The following is a 21,625-nucleotide window of genomic DNA, read 5'->3' on the forward strand; positions in this document are numbered from 1 at the left end:
CATAAGCCGTAAATTGCCAAAGTGTAGGAAAGAAGTGTTCGTTTATTGAGCTGCATGTTTCACAGTTTATAGTCTAGCAGTTTGCCTCAGCCAACTTAGGCCTACCACAACTTGGATTAGTCGGCTAACACTGCATTACGGAAGTGCCAAAGTGGAAAATTCACTAATCTATGGACGTGAGCAAGTAAAGTGTGGAAGTGCTGAAGGAAATAGAAAATATGAAAGTGCTGTTATATTTTATTTGAATCGTTGGAATTTAGGGAACAAAGTGGCTTGGCCTATTTCACCGTAGCCTAGTCTGTAATCATAGATTTAGGTTACTAAGCTTGTTGTTAAAGATAGGTGGTTAAATTAGAAAAATTGGTAGCCTATGCAATAAGTCAAGTTATAAAGATTTTACTTAGATTAACGGTAAACTGTGAAAAATATCTGCAAGCCTACGATTTTTTTGTGTTAAAATAGCGACAGCCTTTAAGGAAATTAAGTTTTGGGGCCAAAATTTAAGTTGCCATTGTTTCACAGGAAAAATTGTGCGTTTGAAGCTAGTTTTAACAGTTTTTTCTTCACCTAACTTAGATGTTACAAAATAGTAACTTAAATCTAACTCCAATAAAACCTTAAATAGCTTAAATAGACTCTTTGCATATCCATTCTCTTAACCTAATTGCCTATCTTTAACAAAAAGCTGTGTGACCTACATACTTTAAAATAGTCATTTTGAAAAATTTACCATGTAGTCAGAGAGTGAGAAGTGTGGCACATACAACTAGGTTCATGAGGAAGCTAAAGCATGATAGGTTACATATATAGACGATACCAGCATTTTTTTAAACCAAGTCAAGTAAAAACTCAAATAAATTGTAACTAATGATTTCTATATTCACATTTACAATGTTCTGTTTTTAATAATTGTTTTGCCTGTATTATGTTATTATTATCTTATATTGCTATTTGGACCTTTCTTCCAGTGTTAACCAGTCTAGGTAGTATGAAGCAATAATGTAAAAATATCTGAAAGTACACGAAGATGTATCTATGAGATTACAGGAAATATGTTAAGGCTTTGCATACTCTTTGTCATCCTGGCATCAACTGGATATTCTCAAAGTTTCATAGGAGGTAAAGTGTTTTAATTGTAAAATAATGAGACATTAGTTGTCTACCCATATCACAGGATGTGTTGAACTGAACAATTTCCTGTATTGGCTATTTCACCTGTAATGATGTCCATCAGTGTAACAAGTGTCATGTAGGGTCATGTACAAGTATAATTGCGTCAGTACATGGGGAAATTTTAATACAGTAGATTAAAACCATTTCGATTTTTTTACCGATTTCAACCAAACTTACGCATGTTTTAAATAGTCATTATGGGCATTTCATAATTGGTACAGATGACAAATACATGCTTGATACATATACTGTATCACAATTTAACAGTTATAATTTCTGTAACGTGAAACAAAAACAAATATTAATGAGAAAGCGCTTTTACCAAAACATGTATGATAATATATTTTTCAATGATCTAAAGTGTTTTTTGTAATATGATTCATTTTATTCTTTGTGAAATTATCTTTTATGAAATGTTTTTGATTTCTCCATAGCATGATGTGCTTTTGTCTAACTATTCGAACAAGATTTTTTTGTAAAATGAGTGCGAGCAAAAACTTTTGAAAAATAATTTGAGTATACTTTTGTTATTTTCATTAAATTTTGAAAAACTGCTGACAAGTGCTTATAGCCTTGTAGTACAAAGCAACATTCTTCATTAAGGTATTTGTTCAGCTTTGCAATAGTTCTTGTTGATTCAGAATTCAGCCATTAAAATTTTTATTTATACATGTTATATTTCATAGTGCGTACATATATGGTTTTGTGACTCTAAAACAAGCAATTTAGACTTTAATTTTGCTTCTTCCTAGTTTTTGAAAGCTAGTAAACATATAAGGTGTCACGGTTTTATCATAAAGTTTTATTTTAGATATTCATTTCTCATTATGATGTATTCTGCTACTTTTTTATTTATTTAGGGAAACTATTTTCATCATAATCCATAATCTGAAAGTTATGATATGTGAAGGAAAATGTTGGCTAAGAGTGTGTTGTCCGTTTTAAAGGAAAATTTTTGAGTTTGAAGTAAAGCACTAGCACTTGTCTTGCAATGAAAACACATTAAAAGCATTCAGTAGGGACACACCGTACAGTACAGTGCTAAGTGTGCCATTTGTCACGCAGTATGTATACAAACAATGTTAGGCAGGAGGATTACTGCCACTTTGATCAGAAGAAATTCTTTTAACACCATTTGTCACAATGAAAAGTATAAGATCACATCACAATAGACGTTTAAACAACCAGGGTTTTCATGTTTGTCTGTTAAGTGTGTTGACAAGTGTATAAAAAATTCAGTTTGGGTATTTAGAGCAGTGGTTCTCAACCTTTTTTGTCTTACGGCACCCTGCAAACAACCAAAAGATTTGGCGGCACCCACAGTCAAACCAAAAAGTTCCTGCATTAAATAAAAATAATTTCCTGACACTTTTCCTGGACTAGTGATTAGTGCGCAATAACTTGCGGCACCCTAGCAAAATGTAAATGGCACCACCCTATGGTTCCGCGGCACCCCGGTTGAGAACCATGGGTTTTGAGTCTCATCTGTCTTTGAGCTGCAGATTCTCTTGTTACGATTGTATCTGTATCATGTATAATTCATTTTGTATGTTTTGTCGTTGTTTACCAGAGTTACTACCCCATAGCTTTAGCCATACATTAATTATACTGTATGTGTTTCAGATTCACCTCAGATACTTCTAGCTAACCATGGAAATGTCCAATTGATACCAATTGGTCAAGCAAATAGAACAAACGTTGTGGCGAGTGGGTTAACACAAGCAATAGCATGTGACTTTATTTATGAGGATAAACTCATATTTTGGATGGAGGACGCAATGGATTACGGAAAGGTAAATGTGATCACTAAGCAAAAGATGTCATTTGGAATAATATTTCCAATTGATAGTTTTTCACAATAAATTTTAAAGGAAACTAAAATGCTTGGTGTTCTTGCGTTTGTGAAATTGAAAATATTATGAAGCGTTTTGTTTTTGTGTTGTAGCATTCCCACTTTTCTGTTAACTTTTTATATATTAAATTAGCTTGGTGTATGCAGTGTCTTTGGAATTTGTATATTCTCAAAATAATTGCATTATATCAGTATTTTTGACTAGTGAAAAAATTCTGCTTTTAACATGATCAGTTCTTCTGAACAGGGAAAAATTCAATATGTGAATATGTCATCTCCAAAACACAAGAAGATGAATGTTTTGAGGTCTGGAATGGCCAAACCTGATGGGCTAACATGCGATTGGATTGGAAAGAAAATTTACTGGACCGATGCAGAAACTAATCGCATTGAAGTGAGTGAATTGGATGGAAACTCGCGGAAGGTTTTGATATGGGATAATCTTGACCAACCACGGGCAATAGCAGTTGACCCCAATCGAGCGTAAGTAGACGATTTTGTCTTCAATTTACTAGAAATAAATCGAATCGTGGTAGTGCATTTTGTGTGATTAATCTTAAAACATGTATTTGGAATATTTTATTTTCTAACCAGTACCTTTGTATGTGATGCTTTAGCATTGACATATGTACACTATATACCAGGGTTTTTAACATTTTTGTTGTGAAAATGCCAGGGTACACAGTGTTTATCAGAGGTAATCAGGTAGCTTGTTTGTTTATTTTTGTCATTTCACGTTCTAAGGGATTAAAAGTTCAATATCAATTCATTACTATCCACACTATTATTTAAAAATTGATTCAGACATGATGAAGTGGTTCAAAGCCTTCGAAGGTGCTCAATGGTAAGAAAAGTCGTCGTACAGTTGATATACTGACCGCTGTTAAATTGGTAACGACTTCTTTAACCGCAGTTCAAAGTGCATTGTGATGGCGCTCATTTGTTTCGGAGAAATACAATATTGCGCACCATTACAATGTTGACTGATAATTAATTAATATAGTTGCAGCAACATTGCTTCTTTTTTAGGCACTTTGACCGATGTTTACCCGCCGGTTCACAGCAATTTGTTGTCATATTTATGCGCAATTTCATTTCATGTAGTGGCATGTTAGGTAGACAAGTGTTGCTTCGTTTTTGAAATTGAGTTTCACAACGATCTGAACTGGGAAAATTTATAACACATTGTGTAAGCAACATCATTGCATATCTAAATACCCTTGGGTTAGAATGTTTGTTTTTAAACTTTGCTCCGTAAATCAGCCGGTGACATCGCGGGGTGAAGATATGTAAATACGGTAATTAACTCAAAGTACACGTCGATAAGTTGGATGATGGCCAAATTTGCCTTAATTTCGTTTCGTAGGTTACGGTAGCGGTCAACCACAAAGCCTTGCACTGACGCGATTATTTTCCCGCCTACTTCGGCAGGCAAGTCCATCATTGGTTAGTGGTGTGTACTTGCAGTTGCATCTTTAGGTAGTTAATTTACCGCCAGTCTTTTAATTAGTTAATTTACCGCCAGTCCGCCAGTCTTTTGCGTCTCACACGGGGACAACCTTGCCGAAAAGAGCTATGAGGAGTTTTAATGGCAGCAACGCTTATAAACACCGTCTTTGCTACCATTACTTATGTTCGATGATTTTTGTGGATGAGTCTCGAATAACTTTTTTCAACCATGTCAAAATACCTGCAGCGGTTGAAACCTCTGCTATGTACTATGTTGAAATGTCGGCTTACACTACATAAACGATGAGCGCCAGATAATGCTATTTTTCTGTATTTACTTTTCTCTTTGTCCTGATCTGTTTAGCTGTAGTTTAAACAAGCTTTTAGGTTTGCTATCATAATAGCCCAGACAAAGAATGATAAATAGCCTTTCGGTGTTCTGTTTACAAAACAAATAATTGCCTACGTTGGAGCAGATTTATGTATTGGACCGACTGGGGAGAATCACCCAAGATTGAACGAGCCGGCATGGACGGGACACATCGCCAGGTACTCGTCAACAAGAACATATACTGGCCAAATGGTATCACCCTTGATTACGATGAAGAGAAGGTTTATTGGGTGGAAGCCAACTACCACTTCATTCACAGAATGAACATGGATGGATCAAGCCGGTATTTACAAGCTTAAAATAAGAAAAATAATATAAAAAATTACTCAACTTATTTGTTCAATTAATATTTTCGTTATAGATCAAATAAGGGCAACATAGTTTATAATAACTTTGCACTGACACAACCTATCGCGAGGTAACTAAAACGCGGTAAACATAAAGAAGGTGGGATAGTAAAAGCAGCTGTTCAACCCGTCGAATGTATTATTAATCACGATAAAATAATTTGAGCCCAGATATCTTCAAACAATTGCATGGAAATTTATTACCGCGCCATTTATCTCAGGGAGGAAGTGATTACGAGCGAGAGAATCCGTCTCGGCTTTGATCCGTTGAGGAATCCGGACATGTTTCTCACCACAACTTCCCCAGCAACGAATGATCCCGATCCGGACAACCATGACGAAGAAAAGGGCGGGTCCAAGCTTCTTGGTGCGCTGCAGCATCCCTTTGCCATCACACTATACAAGGATTTCATTTACTGGAGCGACTGGGCAACCAACTCCATTCACTCAATGTTGAAAAATGGGTCCGGTTTACCAAACCTTGTCAAGGGCAAGAACATATCTCCGATGGATCTACAAATATACAGTGCTGGTCGACAGAGACCCGGTATGTATGTTTACCTGTTTACAGTATCAACACTTACCCAATGTAGTGCACACTGAAGCAGCTGCATCGTTTGTTTGCTAAATGATCGGCGTTCAATTTTAAATATTCAACTAAGTTTTCGCCAAAAAAATATGAGCTGTGTCTAGTGTGACAACCTAAGGCGAGTAATTATCCCAGTTTCCTCAAAAAAACTAGACATAAAGCGGCGGCTTAAAAAGGCCGGAAGTTATTTCGTAAACTTTATTTGATCGCGTGTATCCAGGTAGCATGTTACGAATGATCTTATGGTTGGAAAACGTTTGAATACTCAATCAGTAGAGGTAAAACAAACACAGTTAACCGATACCTCAAATAATCATAATTATGCGGTCGCCTATTTGCTTTGCTTTGCTTGGCCATGAGTAAATAAGATCTGTGTACTAAACATCACAGCAAAGCTTTTGGGAAAAACTAACATTTATCTCCTTGTTTGCTTTCCAATTCGTGAAAACGAGGTTGCTGGGTTTGTAAGCGCAATATTTTCATCTCCATTCAAAAACGCATTGCAGCCGTTGGCGTAAGTAGTTTTAAACGCTTTTCTTTTCATGCCCCAAATATATATATCAAACACCATCGATCTCAATTTGGCCGCGATTGAAGGCATAAATCTACTTCATAAGGAAAAAGCGTGCTTTGAAGATTGGAGATTTACAGTAATCTGAAAAAAAAGAGGGCTTCTGCCGTCTTTTATGTGGTTAATTATCTGACAGTGTTCTTTATGACCTACAAGACGGATTTATTTGCCTTTAATCTGCTATATTCCTCACTAGACCGGATCGCGTCGTATTTTAAAAGCCAAACTAGTCTACTGGCTGCCACAGCCGCATGATACGTTTATGACGCATTGATGACATAACAGAGAAACAATTGTGACACAAACTTCCAGTCTATTAGTTGTTTTTGTCCATTCCAAAATGCGCTGAGCTTTAGTCAACTTCGCGAAGCTTTTATCACCTAAGTTAATTTTCAGATCTTGCGCGCAGTCAAGCGTAAATTCACGTGACGAAAATTGTCAAATAGCTCATCAGGTCGTCACGCAATGACGATAACACGACAGTTATTTCGGTAAAGCCGAAAAATTTCTAGCGTGCCATGTAACACTACCCGCTGTGTCCTAAATCATCTGGAACCGACCAGCTTTAAACGTCTTCCATAACCAATAAACACTTGAGTTTTGTGGTCAATGACATTAAGGCAAGATAAATTGCCCCCCTAAGAACCCCGATAAATCCAGGCGCTTACAATACCCCGAATACTTAATGACAGTACTACAGCAGTCACTTATTTTTGGGGAGATTGATAGATTGGGTTGCGAATGTTTATGATTTTAACCCCTGCAAACGTATATCGTCTGCCATTGTGTGATGAACAATTAATTATTTATCTCCTAATATAACAGCGCCCTCATGGTCTGCTAGCACAGGTGCTTCATGACGCCGAAAAATAAACAAGTCGGTCGTCTTCGTGAAGAAGCATCGCACGAAATCGTTTTATCTTCAGTTAAGGTTCATTACAATGGGACTAGTTGCTTCATTTTGCACGTTTCGAACTTAATTCTCTCGCAACGCCTTCCGGACATTCTGCTGACGATGCTGTAATTCAAACCACTGACAATTGACATCACTTTGCAACGTTGTAAAGACCTGCAATTTATCGAAAAAAAAAACATTTTAGTTTCTAGACAGTTGTAATGTAGGAACGTTTCACAAACGTTATAAAAACTGTAGTGCAATATACAACACTATACACAAAACTGGACTCACTTGGCGTTTGTGTTATAAAACTTACGCTAATCCATGACGTGGAATGCGTTGAAGGCCCTGCAAGCTAGAAGTTCCTTGCACGCAAAATGTGGTCTGGTCGTCTGTCATAGGCCTGGGCGTTAATTTTCGGCGAAATACTATACGTGTTTTTGTCATGCTAATGAAACTTCGTTACAGTTTTGGACCGCCCGCCGGTGTGAATGCATAACCACTTTGCGCGCAAAAATAACAACATCTTGAAGGTTACAAACGAACTCATACTTTTATTACAAACCGGTTCCTTTCATCATGAAAGTTTGACTTCGCCTGTTTTAAGAGACTGACGCCTCACGGGCAGCAAACACTCAATTAAGTTACTTAGATATTTCCCAGGCCGCTGTGTATTTTGCGGCACCCGCACACGATCAATTACACTGTAGTAGCTGTATAAATCTCCAGGAAGTTGTATTATATATTTTCGACGATTTCCATTTGAAGACATCGAAGAGTTTTATGATAATAATTTTCCATTATGATACGTTTTTAAATGGTAATTGCACCCTACGCACATAAAAATGTCGAAATAACCCTGTAATGTCACGTTGTTTTAATTAGTCAGAAAGCATCTTTCAGTAGAGCAGGTACAATAAATCCCAGGCAATGTTTTTCCAAACGCTCAGCTTAAAGTGAAAAACATCCGCTAATTACTTCGAATAATTGAAATAATTTGGGCGTAAGACCTGCGCTATCATCATGGGTTGATAAGTTTGTCGATAAGCTAAGATGCCACACACAAGGCGCATCTTACATATCTTCGTGTCAGCAGCAACACTCCACAGCTCCGGGCTAACTTTTAATTTGTTGCTGTAGTTTACAGTGTTTACATTAAAAGCATTTTGCGCAAACTTACAGGTTGCTGGTCTTGCCGAACTCTTCGCCTGACAGAATTTCATTATAAACCTCAGCTTTAAAACTCCCTTGTTCGGAACGCGGCTGCCGAGTTTTGGGCCGTTATAGTTTTTGTGGTCTTACATTATACCATTCTCCGCCACCTTCGGGTTTAGTGGTTTGTATTTACTAGTTTTCTTGCCATTTAACGAGATCAAGTTATTTCACAGGTCGCAATCCCTGTCATCCGAACAACGGTGGCTGTTCGCATTTGTGCCTTCTGTCTCCCGACCCCCCGTTTTATAGATGTGCATGCCCCACCGGGGTCCAAATTATGCCCGACAACATGACGTGTAAAAACGGTAGACCCAAATTTTCATTACATAATTTTCATTTATTCTCATTAAAGTTTGCCCGATCGTAAAAAAAATGCCTCAATGTTACAACCCCAGGCCCCAACGAAATCCTGCTTCTGGCAAGGCGTGCTGACCTACGGGTGATCTCGCTGGACACAGATGACCACACTGACGTCCTGGTACCGGTCAGTAATATCAAGCACGCTATAGCAGTCGAGTACGACCCAGTGGAGGAATATGTGTATTGGTCGGACGATGGAACCAAAGCGATAATGCGAGCCCATCTTAACGGAACAGGTTTATTACTTAAGCAATAATGAATTTCTTTATTTTTGCTATTAATGTTATCACTGGTAAATACACTGTTGTATTCTTAAACGCTTGCGCAGTTAACTGTAATTTTGTACATGTCTTTTCCTAAGTTTTATGCCCTTAAAACATCTTTTCACAGTTAATATTGTAATAAGCGTTATCCCTACTGCACCCACCCCGTTGTGGTATAGAAGTCACAGTGTATTTACAAAGTGAACCAGTTCGTCTAACCCGCATATCAATCTGTCAGAGGGGTACTTCACCACCTTCCAACCGTAACCTATTGCTTACGTAGGCTATCAGGCCATTATAACTGACAGCGTGGAGCAATGCGATGGCATGGCCATTGATTGGATTGCTCGCAATCTCTACTGGACCGACACAGGCCGGAATTTTATTGCCGTGTCTCGCCTGAACGGAACTTCGCGCAAAGTCTTGATTGAAAGCGGTCTGGACCAGCCTCGGTGAGTGACTGCTCGATCACTTAATCCTCTGTTTACTAACGAATAACTTGCATAGCATAGATTGCCACGTTTTTTGCCTTCGGTAAAAATTCTTGCGTGTTGTGCAATTTCAGTACTGCGTGCATTAGCTTAGCTAGGACATTAAAGCATTTTGCCATAGGCATGGTATTCGACATTGTCCACTCTAGACTAGAGTCTATTACAAGACAATTTTGCCATTGGTGTAAAATGCTACCTAAAAGCATTTCAACATGACACCATGCTTAGCAACTTAAGCGTGTTTAACTATTTTCTCCCTGTATTTGTTTGACTTCAGTGCCATAGTGCTTGACCCAATAGCTGGACATATGTACTGGACAGATTGGGGCAAACAACACCCAAAGATAGAGCGGGCGAATTTGGACGGCAGTGACCGTTTAGTGTTTGTCAGTACCGCCTTAGAATGGCCAAACGGTAAGTGGTGTGTTTACTGTAACCAAGTAACCAAGTCGCCTGTTTTTTGTCGATAAACGTCCGGTGTTAATTTCCTTTCCGTCTGTTTCAAAAGGTCTTGCGATAGATCACAATAAATCGGTTTTATACTGGGCCGATGCGTGCGAGGACAGAATCGAGATGATTTATTTGAACGGAACGGGACGAAAAATCTTGCTGTCGATGAAGAACACTCACGTCTTTGGGCTCAGGTATAAATCGATATCGTTCAGCACCACTTGGAAGAAAAGTGCACAACAGCAAAACATACCGACTAATTAGTAGATACAAAACAAAGACGTAGCAGTAGAGATAACAAAAAAATGTGTACAGAAGGTTGGCGACTTTAAAAAAAAAACATAACTAACAATTAAAGCAAATACAATCACCAACTAACGAAAGCCACAACACATCACCTGTCAATACAGTTTATTGGGCGACTATCTCTACTGGACCGACTGGCAGCGACGGAGAGTGGAGCGGATGAAAATAGGAGGTCGAAGGCCAAGAAAGACCCTCATTGACCAACTTCCGGATGTCATGGGAGTGAAAGCGACATCGAAGAAGGTTCTTCCAGGATCGAATCAATGCGCCATCAACAACGGAGGCTGCTCTCATCTCTGTCTTTATTCTCCTGGAGTAAGTTTGATGTTTCTCTGTAATTTTTAAATACTTGGATATGTCGCACAGAATCCGGGCTGACATGTTGTAATTACCTACTTACTAGTCTTGTAATCACAGTTTAAATTGACTTTGCTTGGCTCAGGTCACAACCTAAATTGAGAAAAAAGTGACTTGGTTGCGACCCTGATAATTACCCTTGTAAATACGTGGCTTATATAATGGTGTCGTCACCAATTAACGTGACACGAATGAAGTAATAATCGACGTCACTCTTCCAGCGGGAGATGTGTCATTGCCCGAACGGGATGGAGCTTGCTCCGGACACCACGCAGTGCATCATCCCGGAAGCTTTCCTGCTCTTCTCCTTCACGAACACGGACGGAATCCGGAAGTTTTCACTGGACACAGCTCATGGTGACGACTTGATCCCGTTCAACCATAAAGTGGACGCCGGCTTCTTGGACTTTTCCGCCGCCGATAACCGGATCTACTGGACCAACACCAAGGATATGGTGAGCACGACGCCTTTTGCATTACGTCAATCATTTGCTATGACGTCATAGCAAATGACACATCACCACAAGTTGCGGATGTGAAAGATCAGTTTCGGACACATATCTGTATTTTTTCATTATTGTTTATATTGCACGGTTTAACTCAACAAAACCAATTCGCGACAAGACCGCGGGTGCGTATTGAACAGTTAATAATAACACGGAAAATATTTCAGTCGATCTTGCGCTCGTTCTTAAACGGAACCGAAGTTGAAATTTTCACGGACATCGGAATAGAAATGCTGGAAGGACTAGCTATCGACTGGATTGGTCGAAACGTTTATTGGGCCGACTCGTCGACCAATAGAATCGAAGTTGCCCATATGGACCGCACCAGCAGACGATCAATTGTCTGGCGAGATCTTGACAGTCCGAGATGTCTTGCCCTCGATCCCTCAAACGGGTTAGTTTTTCTTTTGGAAAGTTTTGATAAATGCTATCGCTTTTACTTAAAATCTATGAAGTATGTCTTATTGTCTATAGTATATTTAGTGTTTTGTTTATGGTCTGTTGTTGACTATGTCTCCTTGATTCGAGGTGGTTGTAATATGTTTTAAAGTGGCGACGAATGTTCTATTTTATTATAAATAATGATACTGTTAACTTCATAAGATAACGTCAAACATACTAAAAACAATCCAAAACACTTCTTCAAATAAGTTAAGTTGATGGCGTTAAATGCCCCTGAGTACAAAGCCCTAACCTCCGTTAGCGCTCCAATTAATTATTCCGTTTAAAGGTATATCTATTGGTCGGAATGGGGTACAGAGCCGTGCATAAAAAGGGCCGAAATGGACGGTTCGAACGTGGTGCAAGTCGTTAAGAAAGGTATCACCGGGCGTGCCAATTCCCTTACCATCGATCACGAAGAACAGCGTCTGTATTGGGTCGACTTCGATATCAATATGGTCATATCGTCTGATATGAACGGTACGCTGTTGACATATTGCCGTGTTATTCTTATCTTGCGACAACTCGTACAGATTCTACTTTAAAAATCTATTGAGTCGTAGTTATACTGTCTTCTTGATTTGGCAAGTAGTTGTGATTATTTTCTGTCTCATCATTCAGCAGAATTGATTGTTAATACCACAATAACCTGTACTAATAACATTCATAAACAACAATAGTTATAAATAGCACAAAAGAAATACTAACACTGCGGTTTTATAATGAAACAGCGGCAACTTTATTCCCATTATAAACCATTTGTGCCACAACTGAACTACTTCTCCTACATCGTAAAAGAGTATTTTTTTTTAATCCACAAATACTTAGGCGGTGACCAACGTGGAATCATTGAAGGACAAGGAAGCAAATCTATCTCAAGTCTTGCCATCTACGGGCAGTTCATTTACTGGTCCGACTCCAAACACACCTCGGTTGAACGCGGCGATAAGATTACTGGTGGAGATAGGTACTTTCTTTCTATACTTAGTTTGATCTGGCATTCGTTTTTTTTTTGCTGAACCCTTTTAAGGTATCGATTACGATAGCGGAGTTAAATAAATAAGGAAAACTTGGTGGAATCTTTGGTGCTGTTGAATCACATAACAACTTTCGTTATGTTATGTTATGTTATGAGTTATGACTTTTTTAGTAGCAAATATTATTTTAACAGAACAAGCAAAGAGGATAAACAATACGCCTCATATTCCTAATTAAAATTTTGTTGAAGTCTTTTGTTTTTGCTCGAATAGATAGTTATCGCAGACTGTATATCATGTCACAGGATCGTTATCGAAAGCGGCTTAAGTGACGTTGACGACATATTGGTTTACCACGCATCACGTCAGAGTGGTGTGACGTCATGCTCAAGTAATAACGGCGGTTGCGAGCACATTTGCTTTAGTTTGCCAAACGGACGTGCCGCCTGTTCCTGTCCAGCTCACTACACCCTTAACAAGGATAACACAACCTGTACCGGTGAGTGACGCAACACTTACTGCTTTGTGACGACAGAAAAACCATTGTCTGACACACTTTTGATTGGTGTTCGCAGCTCCATCAAACTTCCTTCTGATAAGTCAAACGAAGTACATAAGCCGCATTGTTTTTCACACACCCGCGGGCGAAGCGGCAGTTATTCCCGGCCAAACCCACAGCAGACAAACGAGGTCTGTCAGCCCGACAGCCCAGCCAAGTCCAGACGCTGTTATCCCAGTACATGAGATTAAGGTAACAATGAGCAACACGTTTCCTTATTAAACTCCGCTTATACTATATACTCTAATCACGGTAACTTCGTTTTCAACTCTTATCTTTTCATACGTTGTAGGACGCTTGTGCGTTGGATTATGACCCGATTGGTAAAAGATTGTTTTGGTTGGATTGTGGTAGCGGAGAAATTCGAAGTTCCCGACAAAACGGCACAGAGGTAGCTATTGGTGGAAAGCTTGATGCGTATTGCGGGCTTTGCCCGACACAGTGCATCTTTCGCTGTCAGTTTAACCACATTCTAACAAAAAGAAAAGCTTTTCAGATGGTCATGTGTCGGTACATGCTATTATGATTACGCGTTAATCTTATCTCTATCTTAATTAATAAGCGTTTGTTTTATTTTTAGATGAAAGTTTTGTTGCCTGGTAACACGTCACAGCATCAACCGTACGACTTCGCGGTGGACCCATACAGTAAACTGATATACTGGACAGACGCTTTAACCAACTCGGTAAGTTGTTAAGAAATATTCCTCACATAACTTGTGTTAACGAAGAAACGTTTAAAGACCGATGTTGTTGAAAATGGTCATAAAATGGGCTTTCGTAATACGTCACACTTGTGATTTAGACCTGCATTCGTCATAGTTATCCTTTATGTCTCCAGATTAATGTTATGAGGGACACAGGCGAACCTATGGGAACCGTGCTAACTATACGACACTATGGCCGTAAGAGAATCGAAATTATGCCAAGGAAAATAGCCGTGGACTCGAAAAATGGGTAAGTTGTCATTTATCAGTAACGTGGTTTATACTGAGTTGTTGGTACCTACTGGTTTGCTGGCTTTTCATTAAGAATAACTTGGCGTTTTGACGATCAAACGTAAATCGAAAATTCGGTATTTATCTGTCAGAATAGACCAAAGAAAAAACGTAAATTAATTAATAAATAATGATAATCGAGAGATTTTCCTTCAGATATCTCTTCTTTTCTAACACGTGCAAGGATGGGAGCAGCACGTGTAGATTTAAGATAATGAGATGTGATTTGGACGGTTCAGCGTCTATTACCCTCTTCAAGATAAACTTGAAAAACGTGTCCGCCTTGACAGTGGATACAGAGGAAGGGAGGTGAGAGATTTTGTGTTATCATAGGTTTCTAGGAGAGACATAGTACTGAGTTGATGCTTGGACTTGCATTTTTGTTATAAATTTATCTTTTAGCGCTTGTAGCATCTGAGATTTATCTACAGTAACAATTCAGTTAAATTTTATCTGCTAATGTAGTGGTCATTCGTTAAAAAACTGTTATTCCTGTTCAAATTCTGTGATTTTAGAGTCTGAAGTTTTATCATTGGTGAAACGCTTTTTTTTCCTTGAACCATCAAAAAGTTTTAGTACTATACTAATAACACCCAAAGCGTGTTAAGACAATTCTCTAACATCGTTTGCGAAGTGAAGATAACCAAGTTGTTACACAGTGGGCAAATATTTGAACATTTTCAATCCAGATTATACTGGGCTGACCAAAGCAGGATAGAATCCTCGAGGCTGGATGGCAAGGATCGCAAGATTCTTCTGCAGGAAGTTGATGAGCCAGTCGGTCTCGCTGTGTTCGGAGACGAGTTATTCTGGGTCGATCCTCAGGTGGCTGGTGGACTGATCGAGGGAGCAGATAAGAGCAGCGGATCAAATAGGAGGAAGATTCAGAGCAGGATGAGAAATCTTCGTGACATTGTCAGCATCATCGAGATGGATGAAAGCGCTTTTCGTAAGTTGATAATTTGAGTCAGGGATTAAATGAAATTGCTGATGAAAATGAATTACTTACATTAACTTTTTACCAACTTTCAATTAACTATTTTATTAATGGCAATGTTCTAAATTTTACGGTAGTTGATCAACTGAGTGACAGTTCATTTGAGTGACACATTGGTAAGTACTGTTTAAACTACAGTAATTGGTTAGGGTGAGGGTGAGGGTTAATTATGTCACTCGAATGAATAATTTATGTCATAATTATGTCACTCAAATACTGTCACTCAAATGAACTGTCACTCAGATGATATACAACCAAATTTTACATATGCTGTATTGTGTGAAGTGACTTATGAAAGTTTTTAAGCGGCTAAACCAACAGTGATTGTACAAGTAATTGCCCTTGACTCTACATTTCCGCAGTGTACCATCCTTGTTTGGATGATAACGGAGATTGCTCTCATATTTGCGTCCCTAGGGAGGATAGAACGACCAGATGCTCATGCCCCAATCATCTCATACTAAGCACTGACTTTGAATGCGGTGAGTGTTATTTATTGACTTGCATTGGTAAGGTGTTGCTTATAAGTGCTTTACATATGTTTTAAATGAAGATAATCGAAAAGCCAATTCGTGTTTGATGCGTCTGCTAGATCTCTTTTATCGATTGTTGGCGCTACAGAAACCTCTGAATGAAACGCATAGGGGTTATATTACGCGTGAAAACACTAAAAATTTCAAGGCTAGTTTTATCTGGCAGTGGAACCAACTACATGCACCTCGGATCAGTTCACGTGCAAGATCGTGCGTCACTGCATCCCTGCATCCTTCCGATGCGACGGAGAGGTGGAATGCGAAGATGGTTCTGATGAACTCGATTGTCCGAAGGTCAACAAATGCGAGGGAAAGTTTATCTGTGGCAACAACCTCCGCTCTCATTCTGACAAGTCCTCTTTGGTCCAGACTATTCTGGAGACGGACATTCCTCAATGTGTCCTGAGGAGTCAAGTCTGCGATGGGGAGCAGGATTGTGTCGATGGGAGCGATGAGGATCAGTGCAATCGTAAGTCCAAGATAATTCTGTTTCTCTTGTTAAAAACTTGGTCGCCGTAGTAGTTCCTTTTCAATTTAACTGATTCATCTTCGGTAACAATTGTTAACTGGTTGTGAGTTAAGTCAATGAAATGATTTTAGCTGCGTGCAACAAGGGAGAAAAGTTATGTCGGTCGGGCGTGTGCGTGTCCGCTACAACTGGATCTTGTTCTGAAGGTATGTAAAAAGAGTTGCCTTTTTCTTTTAGTATCTTCAATTCCCTCAAACTTTTTTCTTTTCTCTTTGCCTTCTCTCTTTTCCAGTAACAAACTTCCACTTTCTAAACGACCTTTTACCTGGTAAGTGTTATAAGTAAGCTGACTTACACATTATTTCTTGCAATCCAGACGTCATAATAATGGTTTCTGTTTCTGTAGCAAGCCCGATTGCCGAACCAAACGGTGACAACACGATAGTTATTGTGATTTGCGTCATATGCGGATGTGCCGTGCTACTTGGAATAGGCCTTTTCCTTAGGCATTGTATGGTAAGTAGGTACATTTTAAATTTGCGATGAACTGTCATTTGCCTAACTGATACGTTTACTACGTGATTAACGTCGTGGTATGTTAGGAATCAGCAAACAGGGATCGCTCATTACCAGTTAAAGTTCCTAAGTGCCACCAACAATCCACCATGTGGTAGCCTTGTAAGGGTTTGTTGTACCGCTTCAACAAACTTAAGTGGATGATGCAGACTTTCAAAAAGTCCAGTTTTACGAGAATATTTGAGGATTATTGGGAAAGAAAAGGTTTTGAATGGTTCAAAATACCGAATATTTCAAGCAGGAAAGTGGAGTCGGCAGGAAAAGGAATAAGAAAAGCCAAGTCATGAGACTGGAAGTTATAAGAAAGAGATGGATCTAGCCTAAGCCGAGTGTGTTAATATGACATAAAGAAAGGAACAATGCAAAGGGTGCTTAAAATATTATTCAGTCAGCGTGTTAGTCACTTAAACCTTCATCAAACATCTATTTATTTCGATCGATAACAACCTTGTTGAATTTACTCACAGACTCACGACAGCACACACTATCCTCCTGGTGTAGTAATGTTCACTCCAAATTCCAATGGTCATCTCAATCTGAACGTCGAGTTTCAACCCCACAATGAATTCAATCGTACCCGGACCTCCGCTATCAAAGGTCGGAAGAAGGCATCGTCTTTTAACTTCTCTATAGGTCCTCCTGGAAGCACTCGCGGATCAGGAGGGTCACGGGGATGGCCTGGATGTCAATCTGGGGGACTCGCAGAACGTCCTGGAATTCCGGGAGCTTCGAGCACATCGAGCACTAAAAATGGTCCAGTGGTAAGTGGCTTTGTGAGGATATCATTTTAGCAATCTTGTTTGTGTTATTAACTGTTACATGCTCGTCTATTATTGACTTAACTTGCAATTATTTTGTATTTGTTCGCTTGCGATTAAATACTAACAAGTTAGTACATGCTTAAAAATAGATCATCAGTCCGCTTCTGAGGTTAAAAGGAAGTTTGAACAAGAAGTTCTATTAATTAGAGCTTTGAAAATCCTGTTATTGTTAGGTTTAGAACTAGGAGATGCGTTTTTATATCACCAACAGAACAATATCATCACCGCGATAACGTTTAACTTGTTTGGAGCCTAGAATAATTCATCGAAACAACAACCATGTTATTTTCATGTTAAGCTTAATGCGTTGTTTGTGTTATTTCAACGCTTTTGATTTTATTTTCGTCTTGACATTATTCCTATGATGAAATTAATACTGGCACCCTAAGATTATTTAGTTGTACACAATGTTGTGTAAACTATGACAACGTTTTTCAAACAAGCTACCAATATTGTATTGTAGGAGATTGTGGTTGAAATGATTGCATAAAATTAGATAGACTAAACCTAAGCTGTCGGTTGTCAGCGTGCAGGTTCTTTTTATCTTGTACTGGCTTCACGTCAATTTGATTTCTATTTGAAATAATGCAAACGACTGTAATTTATCAATATGAACAATACTTGTAGAAATTGTACCCGGCCCCGACTTACAATTGTGGAGAAGAATTTTTATGCTCTTCGGATAGTCCGACAATCCGAACCTCGTCTTATTACAGATGCAAGAAAGGACACAAGCACAGGTACATAGATGTTTAAGCACTTTTCAGACACATTTATACTCGTCGTGTTGATTTCGAGTTTGAAGTAAAATTGATAGTTTTTGCTGTTTCTCCAGGAAACACTTGAAACCAAGTGGACCTCCCCCCACACCCTGTACCACGGATGCTTGCGAGGAAATGGAAGGGAAGAGTTGTCGCCACGAGAGCAACGTCAACATCCCCCATGAACCTCCACCTCCTTATTATCGACATCACTCTTGCTGTCATCATTGTTATCATCAGTATAATCCGAGACACCACGCGTCATCCAGCACCTCGACCTCATCGTATCCCTGCAGAGGCGAGGACTGCGGGAAACCCCCATCTTATGAACCTCACCGGCACAGTGTACGTTGGCATCGATACTTGCCTTCTGATCTTAACTCCGACTCTGATCCATACGCTCCTCCACCAACTCCGAGGAGCCAGTACATGTCGGAGTGCTGTGACACGACCGAGGTGGAAGATGCAACCGAGGTCGAAGCAATCACTGCCCGGATCGATGCCTTCGTCAAAGATGATGAGGAAACTGAACTTCTTGCTCGATCCTCGCCGTCAATTACAGAGAGGAGCTACTGCATCTATAACCCTCCTCCTTCTCCAGTCACTGACTGATCCGAAGCGCAAATGTGTCCGATGGGAACTTGGATCTGTTGCGCATCATCACAGCGCCGCATCATTCGGCTCGGGCACGATCCTGGATTTTTCCGCAGTTGAAACCGACAGGCAATTGCACGTTTGAAAGTTCGTTGACATGTTGCTGAGTCAACAGTCCGCTCATTCCCATACAGCATAAGTGGTTAAGTTTTTTTCAAGTAGCCCGCAGTCGTGCCAATGCAGTAAGCGCTCTCTCACGTGCGTTCATTTTTACCTCACACACGGCTGCCTTTTATATATGTTTTTTGTGTAAAACTTTTGCCAATTTTATTGCCTCGTTTATAAATAGATATGTCAATTTTGTAATAGCTAAACCCCACGGTGGTCGATTTTGGTAATCACATGAAGACTTTTTTCGTACGATTTGTGCTTTGGCTCATTTTTTAAGGTGTGGTTTGCATCTTGTCTCATTACAGTTTGTAAATGTTATTTCTTAATATCATAATGAAGCGGTTCAGTTCTTTCCTAACTATTTCAAATTATTTCTTGACACACGCACACACGTACAATCTTATAACCCTGGAAACAAATTATTTTGGGATAATTTGAACTCTATGTGTAGTATTGAGCAGTTTTATAAATCTTAGTAATTTGAAATGCTTATTTGTAATTTTTTAAAGAAATTTTTTTTACCGGTTTTAAAGTTTTAGGAATAGCATGAAATTTCAAACGTTTCACTGCATAGCCACTTTTTTGCTTTCAGAAACACGTCCATTAGTGAAGACTAACCAAGTGCAGTCTATCTCTGTATATTTTGTTGCAAAGTCGCGGTACATTTAAATTTTTGCTTTATCGTTTTAGCAAAATATTTTAATAATCTTGTGATTATTTTCTACACCAACATATCTTGGCCGTCTGGCCCTTGTACAAAATTTATCTTCGTTTAAGTGTTTTAAGTTTTGTTTTGTCAATCTAATTTGATCATTGTCGTCCACATGCCTGACGCTGAAATTTATTCTATCGTCATTTTATTGCTGTTAAATATTGTAGAATACACTTCTAACTAAACCCGATACGTCGGTGCTATACAATCTTTTCAAAATTGAAAGCTTTGATTTATAGATGACATAAGTGCCTAAATCATTCAAGAATAATATACTCACAAACAGTCAGCGAACGGGAAAAATCGGCAGAATTAAGTGGATTAATGGAGCGGTTACAGTGGTGCCGCAACGATGGAAAATTAGCACAGCCAACGATTTCGTATTACGCAGCAGGTAAGTAAGTTTACAGGTGCAGAATAGTGTAAGCATCGACTTTGAAATTTGGGCTAATGTCATGACAATAACGATAGAAACAACGAGTATAATGGCAACTGTTCGAAAAACAGAATGAAGGTGCGTGCCACAGCCTGAAATTTAACTAGTACTGAACGTAGGTTTGGTCGATCGTTTTTAGGAGGCTTCAAACCCCTAAAACTAAGATCTTTATGAATTTGTTGGACGTCCTACGTAGGGCTTTAAAAAACCTATTTCGACCAATCAGAAGGCAGCACTGTTGGTATTGTTTTCTAGCCTGGGAATTACCTTCGCAGTTGGGGCGCTTCAATATCCCAGGTCGCGTGCAGAATTAGGCTAAAAATTAGCATGAAAGTAGCTAAAATTGTTTTTTAGACCAAAAATTGTAGCTTTTATTTTGCGCCTCTGTAAAAACAGTTTGAATCATGGTTTTTTGATGGCATTTTATGGAATGGTAGTTCAAAGCATACTAAATTGAAATGCAAAATTTCAGAGAGCCCCATGGAGGATTTTTCAAGTAATCAGTCTTTTAGTACATTCACTGTATAATAAAACAAACAAGGATTTTATGGCATTTTTTGGTGTTTGAAGCCTCCTTTAGTGCGGCAAACATTAATCTGAACTGTTAAATCGTTCTTGCGTTAACTATAATGATGATTAAAGAAATCAAATAGTAATAAGCAGTGGCGTATTCTTAAAAAAACCGGAGGTTCCCTGTCAAGCAGACATGGTACTGTATCCGAATGCTAATTCCAAATATATATAAAAATGAGGATAAAATGAAACAAAGCAAGAAAAGTGAGATATCGCGATCTCCCGTCAAAAAAATGGGGCGATGGCGATCTCCTTCCAATTCACAACTGGTAAGTCCAACCTCAGTTCATGAAACATCTATTGTTAGCAAACAAGCATCATTACGTCATGTTGTTGTGCTAACTGGGCGTGTTGTTGGGGTTGTGAACTGTTGTTAATTATTGCTTGATCGATTGTTCGCTAATCTGACTCCATTGATAGCGCATTGATCAACCCCTGATAGCCTAGTTAAGCATCACAGTACCAAAACGAAACTGTCAATGTCTTGAATATTTATTTATTACTGGTTCTCAACGAAACGGTTACTGTTCCCAGAGCACAGAATAAAGCTGCATTCAATAGACTGCAATATCACACTCAACGCATAGAGCGTTGTAGTACGAATGACGTAATTCGGAAGTAATCGAAACCGGGTCGTGTAAACTAAACACGGCCAAAATATAGCATAGCTCTTGTTCTTAAACACACGAAATAGAACACAGATAACATTATAATATCATCAGATCTGCACGAGAATTCCGAAGGAATAAGGGCTAATTATGACAATTAACACATTGTAATTGAAAAATAA

At 39.0% G+C, this 21,625-nt stretch overlaps 1 protein-coding gene across 1 annotated transcript; it reads left to right on the top strand.

Annotated features, from left to right (window-relative positions):
• The first annotated feature begins 963 nt into the window (after nucleotides 1-963).
• LOC143461791 (low-density lipoprotein receptor-related protein 6-like) lies at nucleotides 964-20,016 on the top strand. Its single transcript, XM_076959670.1, has 29 exons — nucleotides 964-1,119; nucleotides 2,797-2,966; nucleotides 3,273-3,508; nucleotides 4,951-5,148; nucleotides 5,434-5,759; nucleotides 8,659-8,790; nucleotides 8,881-9,081; nucleotides 9,392-9,560; nucleotides 9,877-10,013; nucleotides 10,108-10,243; nucleotides 10,460-10,670; nucleotides 10,934-11,167; nucleotides 11,386-11,612; nucleotides 11,949-12,139; nucleotides 12,488-12,626; nucleotides 12,942-13,135; nucleotides 13,212-13,387; nucleotides 13,488-13,586; nucleotides 13,776-13,880; nucleotides 14,036-14,151; nucleotides 14,349-14,501; nucleotides 14,882-15,141; nucleotides 15,552-15,671; nucleotides 15,889-16,191; nucleotides 16,323-16,397; nucleotides 16,598-16,707; nucleotides 17,235-17,528; nucleotides 18,216-18,328; nucleotides 18,424-20,016. Exons 1-29 carry the CDS (start codon nucleotides 1,053-1,055, stop codon nucleotides 18,959-18,961), a joined length of 5,430 nt encoding a protein of 1,809 aa, XP_076815785.1. The 5' UTR covers nucleotides 964-1,052; the 3' UTR covers nucleotides 18,962-20,016.
• The last annotated feature ends 1,609 nt before the right edge of the window (nucleotides 20,017-21,625 follow it).

The sequence above is a fragment of the Clavelina lepadiformis genome, chromosome 6 (genome assembly GCF_947623445.1).
Source record: "Clavelina lepadiformis chromosome 6, kaClaLepa1.1, whole genome shotgun sequence".
In the NCBI taxonomy this organism is placed as follows: Eukaryota; Metazoa; Chordata; class Ascidiacea; order Aplousobranchia; family Clavelinidae; genus Clavelina; species Clavelina lepadiformis.

Coding starts and splice junctions, on each gene's coding strand:
- LOC143461791 (XM_076959670.1), top strand. CDS start 1,053: ATGTTAAGGCTTTGCATACTCTTTGTCATCCTGGCATCAACTGGATAT. Junction 10,244..10,459: donor ACTCACGTCTTTGGGCTCAG/GTATAAATCGAT, acceptor CTGTCAATACAG/TTTATTGGGCGACTATCTCT. Junction 15,672..15,888: donor AAGCACTGACTTTGAATGCG/GTGAGTGTTATT, acceptor TTTATCTGGCAG/TGGAACCAACTACATGCACC.